Here is a 16305-nt window from a genome sequence, read left to right on the forward strand (position 1 = left end):
CACACACACACACACACACACACACACACACACACACACACACACACACACACACACACACACACATACATACATACACACACACACACTGATTGCTGAAGTATTTTAAATGTGAGAGAGAATTGACATCCCACAATCATCCCTCTGTATGTGTGTGTGTGTGTGTGTGTGTGTGTGTGTGTGTGTGTGTGTGTGTGTGTGTGTGTGTGTGTGTGTGTGTGTGTGTGTGTGTGTGTGTGTGTGTGTGTGTGTGTGTGTGTGTGTGTGTGTGTGTGTGTGTGTGTGTGTGTGTGTGTGACATTTTAATGCTCATTTGGTTATCATTATTTTCAGGACAAATCTTAGTTCCTTTTCATGAACATATAACATTTAAATGTGTGTCTATTGCCTAATCTGCTTTAGATTTATTTTATATGGTACATAAAGGAAAATGACTTGTACTTTACCAGTAGTGTTTTGCTGTACTGTATGTGGTTGGACTCTTTGGACTCTCACATTTGCCTGCATTTTTTTACCTGCTTCTTTATGCACCTCCATGAGTAGTCTTAAAGCCTTCAAACACAGATACACACACATGCATACATTTTACAGACTCTCATCACACCCCTGACATAGAGGGAAACAGATGGGAAGGCAGTGAAGCTAATTGCACTCAGGTTAAACACTTGAGACAAGTGTTCACACTTATTTTGCGATTAGAGCCACTTGAATACAAACACTGTGTGAAGACAATTTTGTCTGTGCCTCTTGATTATGTCCCAAAATATAACTCCTATGGTTATATGCTGTATGATTTATATAATATTTTTAATATTATAACATTGGTCTGATTTTTAATATAATTTAATTATAGGAATTAAAACTTTTGCCCAAAGAAAGGTCTACTCGTAGATGTTGGCTCATATTTATCAGACCAATATTAATTCTCTTTTAGTCCTGATTAACAACCACATACATACTGTTGAAATAGTAATTACTAATAAGAAAGCAACACATTTTTAAATATGCTGCTATTGCTTTGCTGCCTTGTTTTTACAAAAATAATTGGACTTAAGGTGCAGACTGATTATAATGTATACTGTTTGCAGTGTACAGAACTGTTTCTAATTTAAGAGGATAGACTGAGTGTGGACATGAGAAATGTGTGTGCATGAAAAAAAACATGAAAAACGTTTGTATTTTACAGTGAATTTATTGTTCTGGTTTTGTTTGGTTGTTCTGATGCAGCTGTAAACACAAAAGAGCGGTAAACACAGAGTTAATGCAAACATATATACACTTATGTTAGAGCAGCAACTGGGTAAGTTATTTTGTATTTTACAAAGAAATTTGGTGTGCAAAGAACAATTATAACGAATGTGCAAAAACAGCGATTGAGTGAATGTGCAAGTGTGTGTATGAGTGAGTGTGTATTCATTCAGTAACAGTTCAGTTCTGGGTGTTGAGAAGCCTGATAGCTTGAGGAAGAAACTGTTGCACAGTCTGCTCATGAATGCCCGAATGCTAAGGTAACATTTCCCAGATGGCAGAAAGCTGAACGTGTGTGTGTGTGAGGCGTGTGTGGGGTCATCCACAATGCTGTTGGCTTTGCGCATGCAGCGTGTGGTGTAAATGTCCGTGATAGTGGGAAGAGAGACTCCAATGTTCAGTGGGGTTTTGCAATTCCCAAACCAGACAGTGATGCAGCTGCTCAGGATGCTCTCAATGGCCCCTCTGTAGAACATGGTCAGGGGATGGAGATGGGCTTTCCTCAGCCTTCGCAGGAAGTAGAGACGCTGCAGGATGCAGTGATGGAGTTATGGAGCTGGTGTTGAGTGACTAGGTGAAGATCTCCACCAGATGAATACCGAGAAATTTAGTCGATGTTTAGCAGAGAGTGGTTGCCCTGTGCTCTTCTGAAGTCAACAACCATCTCGTTAGTTTTATCAACATTCAGAGACAGGTTGCTGGCTCTACACCAGGCACTGACTACAACAAAAGAAAGCAACAATTTCTAAATATGCTTCTATGATTTTTCTTCCTTACACACATGGTTAAGTCAATATCCTGGGTTTACTATTCAGAAAATGTAAATCACATCTTTGAGGCTGCCAGATAGTAAAAGTGTCTAGACCACCAGCTTTAAGCAGAGGCATTTGCCGTTTTTGGCAAAATAGTAAAATGTAATAAAAAAGAATAAAAGAAGTATAGGCTGTTATAACTAACAGTTAATTGTAACATTAATTTATGCATTTGTTCCTAGAGATAAGAAATACCTCAGATTTAGGTGGTGTCTCCTCTTTAAGTCAGTTTATCTGATTAGAATTTATAGCTAGAGTATTTTAGTTTCATAGCTTTATCTGGCTATTCTTCACGAACCTGCAGGTGGACCTTAAATGAAATTAGAATACCTCACCGAGCTAAACACTCAGCAAATCCACTTAGAATTGATATCGATCGACTGTGGATTTGATTAGCATCGAAGGCCATACTAGCAAAGAGTCTGAAGAGAAGCTTAACGTCTTGTTTATGTTGTGAATATATTAGTACGGTCATGGATTTAAAAGAACAGGTGATGCAAGAAGCATGTTTTTAAAATATCTTTATTGACTGACATTATAATTCTTTGTTGACATTTTAATTCGTGCAATTTACACCATAACACGCTGTTATGATGTTAGGTAAGGTTTGATGACCAACTATAGAACCTAGGGATATTCTCATCTATTTCTCATCTTATTCTTACCGCATAAGTTCTTATGGCAACCAATCGAGATAGCAAAACTAATTTAAAGTCACGGTATGATATAATTTATTTTACTGGTTCTACACCATTTTTGTAACATGTAAGCATGACCAATGGACCAACGGTTTGACTGGGACAAGCTTTCGCTGGGACAAGCTCTTATGTTCACTTCAAGCTGTAATTTGCTCAATTCAGACTGGTCAAATCCATGATAAAGGCCAGTAACCAATTGCTATCTCAATAAGTGAAATACTCATTTTGCCTACCGTGTTTGTGCATGGTGAATCATTTGACTCTTTCCTTAGGCTCTTGTGTTCTTCCTTGCCTGGAATCAGTGTAACGACACCAGTGATGTGAACTGAAAGCAAGATGAAGAAAGCAGAAATAAAAAAAAAAGAAAAAATTATAATCTTATAACACTTAAGGTACTATTTACAGTCTATAAAATGTAACTTCAAAAACAACAGTATCTGTAATCTATATTCCAATCAAACAATAGCACTATAAACAAAATTAAACAATTTGGTTAGGGGGAAAAATGTTATGTATACGATCAAATATCTTTACTCCTTGCGTCTTGAAGTGGCATAGTGACGGATGCAGAGAGCTTCACATCTTAGACCAAATAATGTTTATCAAATTTGACGATCGTATAACTGCTTTTGGCCCCAAAGAAAGAACAATGAACAAAACACGTCACAGATGAACAATTAAGTTTAATGAGAAACAAATTAGCAAATAACTACCATGAGAACTAGTTAACCAGCACAGGAAAAACCATATAAGGAGCGAAAAGAAATGCAGTAATAAGAGGAATTATTAATTGGTTATTAGGTTATCTTAGTAACTCGGTGGTTCATATTAATTTATTAATTTAATGATTGGTTTACTTCAGAATCATAAACCCAGAAATCCAAGAAATCTAAATCTATATAAACTCAGATCAGAAACAAGAGAGAGACAAAAAAACAATTATTTATTAACTCTGTGTAAATGCAGCATGCAGCAATTCAGCTCCCAGAAGATTCCTCCAACTTGAATCCAGCGCTCAGCATTGATGTACACTGCAGATTTCAGACTTCTCTCTGTGTATCTTTTGCATTTTTACATTAAAGTATAATGTAAAGTGTGTAGCAGGCTCTCCAGAGCTCCAGGACACATGTATTAGTGCGATGCTGTGGGGTTGCTAGTGATGTATCAATTACTGCATTAATTAACTTTAACAAGTCACAAAAATGTTAACAAAGTACATTGTTATCTAAATATTGACAAAATGCGAAGGTTGCTAAATTTTGATAACTTAAAACCAAAAGCATAAATATTAAAAGTTGCTTTTTAGCCTAAGTTCTGATTTTTCCTGAAAACACAAAAAAATCAAACAAAGAATGTTTCTTTGTCAATGTTGCCTATGTTGTATTAATGCTAAGGTTTGTGGTTTGTAAATGTACACAAAATAGCTTTTAGAAAGCTCACAAGAAATTGAAATATATCCATCTGTCCATGCCATCTGCTTCAGAACCACACTGGATTGATCAAGTTGAGTGTGTGTGAGACTGAAAATCATTTCTATACACTATAGAGTACATTAGGGTCAAAATGAATTAATGTTAATTAAATGTTAATGATAATTATGAACTTATAAATAAATTTGTGTTTGTTTATAATATATGCTGTCATCAGCAATTTAAGAATCTCAACTGATGTAAAGCCTCCTTTATGTATTTCACAATCAGTTCAGGTTCTCCACACACACTGCCCTGATGTTCCTGTTATTTGTGATTGTAATTGTGATAAATAGTCACATTTTCTGTACATGAAAGATGCAAACAAGCACATTACCTCCAACTCTGTTTTTATTTCATTCTCAAGCTGTCTCTCGGTTGAAGCCGCAAGAAGAAAGCAATGATTCGATTCATTAAACTGTCAATACAGGAGGGGAGTCTCTTCTCTCTCTCTCTCTCTCTCTCTCTCTCTCTCTCTCTCTCTCTCTCTCTCTCTCTCTCTCTCTCTACAGAGACACCAGTCTATTAGAAAATAATGGAAGCAATTTTATTACATGCATTTATTACTGCCAACGTTAAGTGCATGTCTTCTCATACAAAGCATATTTAATTTTTCATACTTTTTCATACATAATTTTTTTTTATCTAATCAGGATGTTGGGTTTGCTCTTTTAATTCTATAACAATTGACACCTACATTTTACTTTTTGGGGTAAATCAATTCAGACTTTATAATCTGAGACAAATCGGCAGCTGACAACAATATCTTTCATCTTTAGACTTTAAAGGTTCGTTCCAGACCAGGGTCAGCAGAGATGAGATAGTGTGGTGACCCTGATGTGCTGCTTTCTTTTTTCCTCTCTTTTAGCTATTTGTATCTGCACTGAACAACCACCCCATATTTTCCATACAGCTACATATTGCTAACAATAAAGTGCCCATAATGGTTATATTTGGTTAAGTGCATCTGCAAACCTCAGGAATAAATAGATCAATGGAGTACAAACGAACATGATATAAATCAAGTGAAGAATTAAAGAGATGTGGAGATATGTTTGCATGCATATACAGTACTGTGTGTCTCTCTGTGCATATGCATTTATTTTTGTGTATGATGGCAGGAGAGGAGGGGAATTTATCTGCTACCAAATGAAGATGAATTGTCCTGAAACTCACTGCTGAGTTTTGGTCCAATAAATGGCAAATGTATTAAGCAATAACAGAGAGTTACACTGCACCACACTATGTACAACAACAAAATATCTCACTGGATTACGACTGCACCATGTACCGCACTGCACCATGCACCGCACTGCACCATCTACTGCACCGTAGCCTCTCTACACTGACTGCACATCTCTATAGTGCGTCTTTAAGCAGGGTCAGAATATCCAACAGGGTCTGAATTACTCACTTCACTCTTGACTGTGGGACTTAAACTTTTCTTTGCAAATTGTCCAACATCAATCAGAAATCACTCTCTCTCTTCCTTTTTATATGTACATCATCATTCATTCCTTGCTTTTTTTACCAATTAGTTTTGCTATCCATTCAGTCACTGATCTCTTCATTTCTACTGTAAATTCAGGAGTAAATTCATATTTTTATCTCGATACTTGTCTTTTATTATCCATTCTTCCATCCACTTACCTGTCAATTCCCTCTCTCTCTCTCTCTCTCTCTCTCTCTCTCTCTCTCTCTCTCTCTCTCTCTCTCTCTCTCTCTCTCTCTCTCTCTCTCCACTTATAAGGTAATCTGTTTAGATCCAGCATTTATGTTATTGTGCTCAGCAGTCATTTTCAAGCAATATGTATTTGTGTGTGTGTGTGTGTGTGTGTGTGTGTGTGTGTGTGTGTGTGTGTGTGTGTGTGTGTGTGTGTGTGTGTGTGTGTGTTTGTGTGTGTGTGTGTGTGTGTGTGTGTGTGTGTGTGTGTGTGTGTGTGTGTGTGTGTGTGTGTGTGATGTGACATTTAACATTAAGTTGATGTTGGAAAGGCTAAAAGAAAATGACTGAAATGACACACACATGCACACACACACACGCAGGAGGCTGCAAGCTGCAGTAACTGAGATTTAATCAGATATATACAGAGATATTGTAAAGGTCACAGCTACAGTTGCTTGTGGAACAGACGCATTGCAGATTATCAGTAATGATCATGAGTGATGTTCTTACTGGGTAGAATTTCAGCCAGTATGTGTATGACATAATAATATAATCTGCATGTTATCTATAATGTCACATTGATAATACAGTATACAGATCCTTTTTTAATACACACATTCTCATTCTTTTCCTCCTCTCTTTCCACTCTCGCTAACACACACTCATACACACACCTATTATCCTCATTTCTTTCTTCCTAAACACCTATACCCCTCCTCAATATGCTTTCATTTCATGCTGTGTTTAGAGAACGAAAGTGCCTCGGGTTATGGTCACGCCACGTCAAATCGCCCTTCCACGCTTGTCCTCATTAGGTTTAACCAAGAATGGGACCTGGATTAGTTGTATCAATGCCATCAGATCTGTTGCATGCTAAGTATTCTGGGATACTGACCCTACAAGGTGCCCTTCAACTGCGCACAGGCAGCTACGCATTATTGTAGTTTATTCATAATGTCTGTAGAACAGTATGAACCATGACTATATCACTATGGAGCAAAATACTTGAAATCATATTTATATTACAGAAATTGTGTTCAGATCTCTCTCTCTCTCTCTCTCTCTCTGTCTCAGATCACAGTGTTTCGGATGGGTTCAGAGGGACACCAGGACATTGACTTGGCAATCCTCACAGCATTACTAAAAGGTAATATGCATGTCTAACTTAATTAACCACTGAGCACATGCTTTGCTATTATTGTTGCTACTACTGTAGTGCTGACAGAAATAGTGCACCTAACAACTCCTAGCCTTAGCCTAGCTCAAGTGTTTTCCTGTTTTGTTGCATTACAACCTGGAATTAAATGTAATAATTCCTTCTTTAAATAAGTTATTAAAAACTAAAAGGTTTGCTATAAAGTCCCTAAATAATATCCTTTCCAAACAGTTACATTCAGAAGTCACATAATTATTTGATTAAGTTCCACCTCTGTGCAATCAAAGTGTCATAGGATCAGTCACACTGTGTCAGTATAAATACACCTCTTCTGAAAGGTGCTTTCATCTACAAAGTAACACCACTAAGCAAGCTAGCATCTGTCCACAGGAACATGTCAAGCTGTATGCTCCACAGGGTGGGGATTAATGGAAGAATGGACAGAAAAATGCTGGTGCTTTAAGAAAGACATGTACAGTAGCAGACTCCACAAACATATGGAAGATGGTTTTCTGGTCAAAATGAAGGCTATTATAGGAAATGCATTGTGCCATGCAAACCCCATATTTCTATGATCCTGGGAAACACTATTACCACAGTGACACATGGTGGTGCAAAATAGTGATGGTTGCACAGGGACTGGAAGATCTAGTCAGGATTGAAGAAAAGATGGATGACACCAAATACAGGGCAATGACAGAAAAACTTGTTTGAGATTTGAGAATTCAAAGAAGGTTCACCTTCAAACAGGACAATAAATCTGACACTTGACACACATTTAAATGCCTTGGAATGGCCCGGTCAAAGCCCAGACCTCACTGCACTTGGGAATCTGTGGCATAAACAAGCAGGAGAGATTTGGGTAGATGTGATAAGGTAATAGACAGACATACCCCAAGAGACTTGCAGCTGTAATTGTAGCAGAAGTTAGAGCTATTGAGTATTGCGTTTTACAGTTTTTATTCTGCTGCTGTGTTTTCTTTGGATACAGGGGTTGATCTGACAGTTATCCTTTACCGCTTAAAGCGAATGTACATTTTAGTAACCACAATATTAACTCAACAACTCTATCCCGTTTTCTTTCCTATAAAATGTTTGGAAATCACATTAAAATAAATTAATTTCCTGAATGAATTAATTAATAAGTTATATATAGGTCCCTGAGACAAGATAACTCTTAGATGTCATCTTAGATTCAATGTTTTGAAAGACGTTTAATTTTAAGAAATTGAAAGGGCTAAAAAGCACCCAAACTGGACTCAATTAACTGATTATGCATTCATTTTCTTTCTTACTTTTTGTCCACTTTTTACAATCCTATTACAATTCTATGTCGAAACTTCCAAATAACAAATTATTCCTTTGTCAAATCAAAGATGGTGTTCTTTTTTCTTCATGGTTTTTCTGCCCAAACAAATTTATCATCCAGTCGCTTGACTGCTTCTCATTTCCTGGCTGTTTAACAAGATAATTATTACCACCCATTCAAAACCTGTGTAAGCTGCTCTTGAACATAATTTTCTAAATAATTCAAAAGCCAACAGTGCTCCAGAAGGTTAATAATATTCCAATCAGTCTTTGGGAATGAACAATAATCATATACCTTTTTAGCCCTGCTTCATTGTTTCATTGTTATTTGGCCAATGCTGAGGGGGAAAAAAAACTGTAATTCAGATGATGGCATCACTTCTCTAGTGGATGAGGGGGTTGTTTGTGAGAAAGACAGAAAAAAGAGAGAAGAAAGAGTTATCTAGAAAATGACAAGGTGTAAATTGCATTTTTTTAATGGTTGTATGAATACTGCAGTCTCCCTGCTTTTCGAAAAGATTTTTAAGGAAATTCTCAAAAGATTGACACTTCTCTGCTCAGGATCGATAGCACAGCTTTGAGATGAAGTGACTACACCTCATACTGCATTGTATTCAATTACCTGGTTTCAAATAGCCTGTCTTGTAGTTATGGCCAAGAGACACAAAAGTAGGATAAGACATCAATCGGATTTTCCTAAAAGACTATGTATTCAATTCAAATCAACCATTCCACCACAGTTATGTCCTTATAAACACGTCATCAGTCCATAAATTAACACAGAATTTTGATTCTCTAAAATAGCTTTCACAAAATAATATAGTGCCAGAGCTCAAGCAACCATTACATTTACTGTACTTTTAAGGCATTTGGCAGACACTCAGTCACTGCAGAGTGACTTACATTTCATTTTATACAAATGAGCAAGTATGAATTAAGGGCCTTACTCAGGGGCCCAGCAGTGGCAGTTTGGTGGACCAGGGATTCAGGCTCAAAATCTTCCAATCAGTAGTTCATCAGCTTTATCGCTAAGATACCACCTCCCCAGCCCCAGTCTGGACACTGAGTCTTCTAAAAAGCAATCAGATCTGATGAGAAACATTGCTTGTTTGCCTTGGATAGTTGGTAATTCTTTAAAATTATGAATTTCTAATTACTCCACGTAAAATTACAAATAACATCAGAAATAAGGTCCTTTATTCATGCAAGTCCAAAATTACCGCTATAAATGTGCAGGCTGTACTAAGCCATCAGCCAAGAGACCAATTAATTTCATTTGTTTTATTTCTTTTTGACAGCCACATCAGATTAAATGCTGTTAACAAATGTTCTAATGCTTCTTAAAGATTCTTTTAAATTTTTGTGGAACCAAGCACAAACATCTTAACCAGAAAGTATGGTTGTCTTCAACCAAGAAAGATCAACCTACAGAACAAATACAAAGCAGGAATAGGACTTTCCAAATGTTATACATACTGTACATTTTTCAAATAGCTAAACGACAGCTTTGTTTTATATATTGCATAAATGATTCAACGCTGTATAGTCTGTGAGGCAAAATCATCAGTCTGGATGCATCGTAACGTCACAGTTGAAGGCGTTAGGTTTAAAAAGTAAATGATGTAAATATAAATGTAAATATAAATAACACTCTCAGCTACCAAGCTCATCTCCTCAGAGCAGTCTGAAAATAAATGAATTCTATGCCTCTTTTTATGTTGTTCTGGACCATTTCACATTGCATCTTATCTCTCAACAATTTTTGACCCAGCACATGCTTCAGATTTAGTGCATTTTCAGTGAGCAAAATAATTTTTTACTTACTTACTCACTTAATGTTTTTACTTCTTACAGGTGCCAATGCATCAGCTCCTGACCAGCTGAGCCTGGCATTGGCCTGGAACCGTGTGGACATTGCCCGTAGTCAGATATTCATCTATGGACAGCAATGGCCTGTAAGGGAACATTCAACAATTTTTTATTTATTTTTTTTTTGCTGTGCATTAAAACAGGTTGTTCTAAACACATGGTTTATGTTTACACAGGTTAAACCTAAGGCAAAAGCTATAAATAGGCACAGATCAAGCATTCAGTCACAAAGAATAGGCAGAATCAACATAACATGATCAAGAACCAGAGATATAAACAATAACAAAGGCCTTGTATCACCAGAACACTAGTCAAACAGAACACATACTGCCCAGTGAGGCTGAAACTAAAGGGTGTTTATAAAGGTACATGGTTTGAGTAAGACAAAATTCAACAGACGAGGTGCTGTGAGGTAAATCTTGTTTACAGCTGCTGTACCAAAAATTATAGCAGGAAGTTGTTTTGCTGAAATTCCAAATTCCAGTATCTGTTCTTACAGAGGCCTGACATACACATGTGTTGTGTTCCAGGTGGGTTCGCTTGAGCAGGCCATGCTGGATGCCCTGGTGTTGGATCGTGTAGACTTTGTGAAGCTGCTGATTGAGAATGGTGTGAGCATGCACCGGTTCCTCACACTCTCCCGGCTAGAGGAGCTATATAACACGGTAATATACACTTGTCTAGCAGCTGAATAATTCCCAAATCAGACAAAAATGGGGGCAATAAATCTGACATGTCAATTGACATGACAGTTGGCTCAAAGCTATATTGGATTCCTGCATTATGTTTGCAAAAACTTGTCTTCTTTTTGGTAAGAAGACACAATTTCTAATTGGCTGGAGGTTAAGGAAAGGAGCATTGGTGATATGGTATCTCTTCTTTCTTGGAATAATCTAATGTAATGTCTTTTTTGTTTTGCCTGCAACAGAGGCACGGACCATCCAACACATTGTATCATCTTGTCAGAGAGGTAAAAAAGGTAAGACTCTTCAGTGCATGCTTGTATGTGTGTGTGTGTGTGTGTGTGTGTGTGTGTGTGTGTGTGTGTGTGTGTGTGTGTGTGTGTGTGTGTGTGTTAAAAAGAGAAATGTGAGAATGTAAGAATGCCTGCTGTGTGTGTGTGTGTGTGTGTGTGTGTGTGTGTGTGTGTGTGTGTGTGTGTGTGTGTGTGTGTGTGTGTGTGTGTGTGTGTGTGTGTGTGTGTGTGTGTGTGCAGGTGACAGAATACCACATGACACAGATTAGATTTTTGTGTCTTGATCACAATAGCTGGCTTACCAAGTTTACTTCCCTACAGTGTTGCCTAGACACATTATCTGTCAATGTCAGCTATCTGTCAATATCTGACTTTCAGTTGTGTTTTTTTAGCTATGGGAGTTAGTTGGGTCAGTTTCTTATTTTTGCCTTTTGTCTTACCCAAGCTGGAAAAAGGTGTTTTTTTGGTCCAAGAGCATTTTACTAGTACCTTTGACTTACCGTATGGTTATTAGTCTTTGGTTGCTAATGTGATAGTCTGAATGGGATAGTCTGAATGGGAATCTATTTGTTGTAAGACATGAAGAGTTAGTACAAGGCCTAGTTCACACCAACATTATTAAATTTGCAAACATCTTTTGTTACTCATTTTAATGAACACACACAAGCAAAAAATGTATAGCTTTTAAAAAAAATTCTGACATAATTTGATCTTCATAATTCCATGTTTGACTGCCTTGTATAATAAATCATAGAGGTATAATTCAATGCAGTGGCATTGTGAATATGTATTCTTGTCTGTTACCATTCCAATTATTTTATCTTAGTTCAGATTTAAACTCATTTTTTCCCCAAAAATAAATATAAACCATACCACTGTGCCACCAAAGGTTGTACTGGCAGCACTGCCACCAATTCAGTTCATAATTGGTCTCAACTAGAGATGTAGGTTGTTGTATATTTCCTGCTCATACAATTATTATTTTTGTTAGTAGCTGACCTGAAATAAATTAAAATAAATTTAGTTGATTCTATTGCCTAAACAGTACACTTATTTAAACCAGACATTTACTATGGAGGAATGAATGAACCTTCTGAATAAATGCACTGCCTAGCTCTGCCTTTGTTTGGCTTGCAGGCTTCATATCTAAATAAAAAGCATGTTTGTTTTGTCCTGCAAGATCTCATTTAGATGCACACCACCAGTCTTATATTTGCAAGCTTTCTTTGGATTTGTATCAATTTAGAATTCATTGTGTTTCATTCAATTACATCCCTAACATACAAGCAAGTATGTTTATTCTAAAACAAAAATTAATGAAAGATCATGGGCCATACATCAAATGCACTGTAAATGGAATCTGTAAAGACATCAGCATACAATTTTCTGATTTCATTGTGGATGGGAACATTTTGGGAAGCATACTGAAAACACTAGTGTGTTAGTGGGCAAATTTTGTCATGTAATGTGGGCTGGGTCTAAGGCTGACACTGTGGCATTAAAATCTGAGACTGGTGGAGGGAAACATTTAGATCGGAGTTTATGACATCATTGAATCCAGAAGCATAACATTTAGCAGTCAGAGCTTTTGAAAAAGTAGAGACAGAGTTGTGAGTATAAGCTGTCATGACACGGGGTAAGGAAGCGGACCCAAACGCAGGATAGCAAAACAAACAGGGTTTAATAACAAAGGGAACACGAAACAGGACACGGACTGAAGACAGGACAGGACAACAGTAGATTCCGTGATGCACAAGGCAACACGGCACAGTTAAATAGACACGGTGATCACAATAGGAAAAAGGTGTGTAGACAGGGAGGAGCAGACGAAGGTGGGGCAAACACGTGACGAGGAACATAAACAAACAACTGCACGTGGCCAAAGTCCGGGCTGAGTCATGACAGAGCCCTCCCCGCAAGGTGCGGCTCCTGACACACCAACCCGTCTTGATGGTCCCGACGGGGTCCGGGTGGGGGGGAGCAAGGCACACGGCGAGGCAGGTGGGGGAGCAAGGCACACGGCAGCACAGCCGGGGGTAACGAGCGAAGTCCACAGCCAAGAAGGGGGAACGAGCAATGTCCACAGCCGAGCAGGGGGGACGAGCGACGTCCACAGCCAAGCAGGGGGAACGAGCGACGTCCACAGCCAAGCAGCGGGAACGAGCGACGTCCACAGCCAAGCAGGGGGAACGAGCGACGTCCACAGCCGAGCAGCGGGAACGAGCGACGTCCACAGCCAAGCAGGGGGGAACGAGCGACGTCCACAGCCGAGCAGGGGGAATGAGCGACGTCCACAGCCGAGCAGGGGGAACAAGCGACTTCCACAGCCGAGCAGGGGGAACAAGCGACTTCCACAGCCGAGCAGGGGGAACGAGTGACGTCCACAGCCGAGCAGGGGGAACGAGCGACGTCCACAGCCGAGCAGGGGGAACGAGCGACGTCCACAGCCAAGCAGGGGGAATGAGCGACGTCCACAGCCGAGCAGGGGGAACGAGCGACGTCCACAGCAGAGCCGACGGGCCGAGTGCCACCCCCGATGCACCGCGGCCAGTTCCACCTCTCAGGAACCAGGAACCAGGAACGGGGAGGGAGGGAGGGCGGGGAAGAAAAAACAAAAATCCTCCACAGAACAGAAAATCCATAGGGGCAAAAAATACGGGCCTGCAACACCCCCCACGAACAGGAAGTGGGGCGACGTCCTCCACGGAAACCAAATGTGAAGCAACGCCCCCCACCGGACAAATGCGAGGCGATGTCACAGGACACCGAAAAAACAAAACAAAACTCCGCCCCCCGCGGAGTAACTGGATGCGGAGCAGCGTCCCTCACCGAAAAAATGCGGACCGATGTCACCAAACCGCGAAAAAAAAATGCTCCCATGATAAGCCGGTCCGAGCACTGCTATCCTGATGGGTCCTGGTGCGGCGGAATCTTCTGTCATGACACGGGGTAACGAAGCGGACCCAAACACAGGATAGCAAAACAAACAGGGTTTAATAACAAAGGGAACACAAAACAGGACACGAACTGAAGACAGGACAGGACAACAGTAGATTCCGCGATGCACAAGGCAACGTGGTACAGTTAAATAGACACGGTGTTCACAATAGGAAACAGGTGTGTAGACAGGGAGGAGCAGACGAAGGTGGGGCAGACACGTGATGAAGAACATAAACAAACAACTGCACGTGGCCAAAGTCAGAGTCATGACAATAAGCATGTTGATACATTCAGGTTAAGACCGTAGAGAAATTTACATTTACATTTACCGTACATTTAGAGCATTTGGCAGACGCCCTTATCCAGAGTGACATACATAAGTGCTTAAATCTCGATTATTGGATACATTAATGTTAGTTCACTAGGTTACATACTTAAGATACCATGAGTTTAAAACATTGTTTAAAGTTACAATGAAAAGGTTTTTCATTTTATATATATATATATATATATATATATATATATATATATATATATATATATATATATATATATATAAATGCAAACAAATAGAGAATGAAGTGCTAGTTGAAGTGTTTCCTGAATAAGTAGGTCTTCAACCACCGTTTGAAAATGGCCAGTGACTCAGCTGTCCAGAAAAAAATCTTGAAGTATACTTGCCTCTTACCCTGAGAGATGGTGGAACCAGTTGAGCAATGCTGGTAGATCAAAGGATGTGGGGTGCAGTGAAATGAGTGATGAGGGCTTTGAGATAAGATGAAGCTGGTCCGTTTTTGGCTTTGTAGGCCAGCATCAGTCTTTTGAATCTGATGCGTGCAGCTACCAGAATCCAGTGGAGGGATCGCAGCAGCGGGTGGTATGCGAGAACTTAGGCAGGTTGAAAATAAGCTTTGCAGCTGCATTTTGTATCAATTTCAGAGGACGAATTGTGTTCATAGGTAGACCTACCAGCAATGCGTTGCAGTAATCCAGTCTTGAAATGACAACAAACTAAACAAGTACCTGAGCAGCCTGTGTGGACAAAAATGGCTGAATCCTTCTAATGTTGTAGAGAAGAAACCAACATGTGTCACATTAGCAACATGCGAGGAAAAGGACAGTTGATTGTCCCCTGTCCAAGGGGAGATCGCCTGTATTGAGCTTTAACTGATGAGCAGTCATCCTTGATGATATTTCTGCCAGACATGCTGAGATCCGAGCAGAAGCTGTGGTATCTGAGGGTTTAAAAGAGTTAAAAGTTGTTTATCATCAGCATAGCAGTGGTAAGAGAACCCATGTGAGAAAATACTTCACCAAGAGAGTGAGTATACAGGGAGAAAAGAAGAGGACCAAGTACTGAGCCCTGTGGGACACCAGTGGAGAGTCTGCGTGGAGCAGATGTCACTCACCTCCATGTTACCTGATATGAGTCTCCTTCCAGGTAGAAGGCGAACCATTCCCAAGCTGATTAACAAATCCAAGACTCCTGAGGGTGGATAAGAGAGTCTTGTGGTTGACCATATCAAACACTGCTGAAAGGTCAAGGAGGATAAGGACAGATGACAGTTTGGCTGTTCTAGCAGCATGTAGTTTCTCAGAGACATACAAAAGGGCTGTCTCTGTGGAATGAGCTGCTTTAAAGCCAGATATATTTACATATATTGCTGTAATGCATATAATGCACATGAACATTAATCTGTAGGGTTTAATATGGAATTTGCCCACTCTTTGCAGCTAGAACTTTACAGCTTTAACTCTTCTGGGAAGGCTTTCCACAAGCAGTGTGTTTTGAACATTCCTCTAGAAGCGCATTTGTCTCTTGAAGTGCAAGACCTGCTTGCTGTCTCCTCAATTCATACTGTACCAAAAGTGTTCTATCAGGTTGAGGTCAGGACTCTGTGAAAGCCAGTCAAGTTCCTATACATTAAACTCACTCATCCCTGTCTTTATGGACCTTGTTTTGTGCACTGGTGCACAGTCATGCTGAAACAGGGAGGGACTATCCCCAAACTGTTCCTACAAAGTTGTGAGCATGAAATTGTCCAAAATCTCTTGGTATGCTGAAGCATTAAAATTACTTTTCACGGAAACTAAGGGGCTAAGCCCAACCCCTGAAAAACAACCCTATACCAGAATCTCCCTCCACCAAATTTTACAGTTGGC

The 16305-nt window shown here is 39.4% G+C and overlaps 1 protein-coding gene across 1 annotated transcript in view; it reads left to right on the forward strand.

The window, feature by feature from the left end:
* The window catches only part of trpm3 (transient receptor potential cation channel, subfamily M, member 3), a 134677-nt gene that overhangs the window by 99004 nt on the left and 19368 nt on the right, over nucleotides 1–16305 (forward strand). Inside the window, exons 9-12 of the mRNA XM_027141509.2 lie at nucleotides 6968–7040; nucleotides 10212–10312; nucleotides 10757–10891; nucleotides 11155–11205. Coding sequence (XP_026997310.2) covers nucleotides 6968–7040; nucleotides 10212–10312; nucleotides 10757–10891; nucleotides 11155–11205 — 360 coding nt within the window. The remainder of the gene's footprint in view (nucleotides 1–6967; nucleotides 7041–10211; nucleotides 10313–10756; nucleotides 10892–11154; nucleotides 11206–16305) is intronic.

Source organism: Tachysurus fulvidraco, chromosome 9 (genome assembly GCF_022655615.1).
Source record: "Tachysurus fulvidraco isolate hzauxx_2018 chromosome 9, HZAU_PFXX_2.0, whole genome shotgun sequence".
NCBI classification, from domain to species: Eukaryota; Metazoa; Chordata; class Actinopteri; order Siluriformes; family Bagridae; genus Tachysurus; species Tachysurus fulvidraco.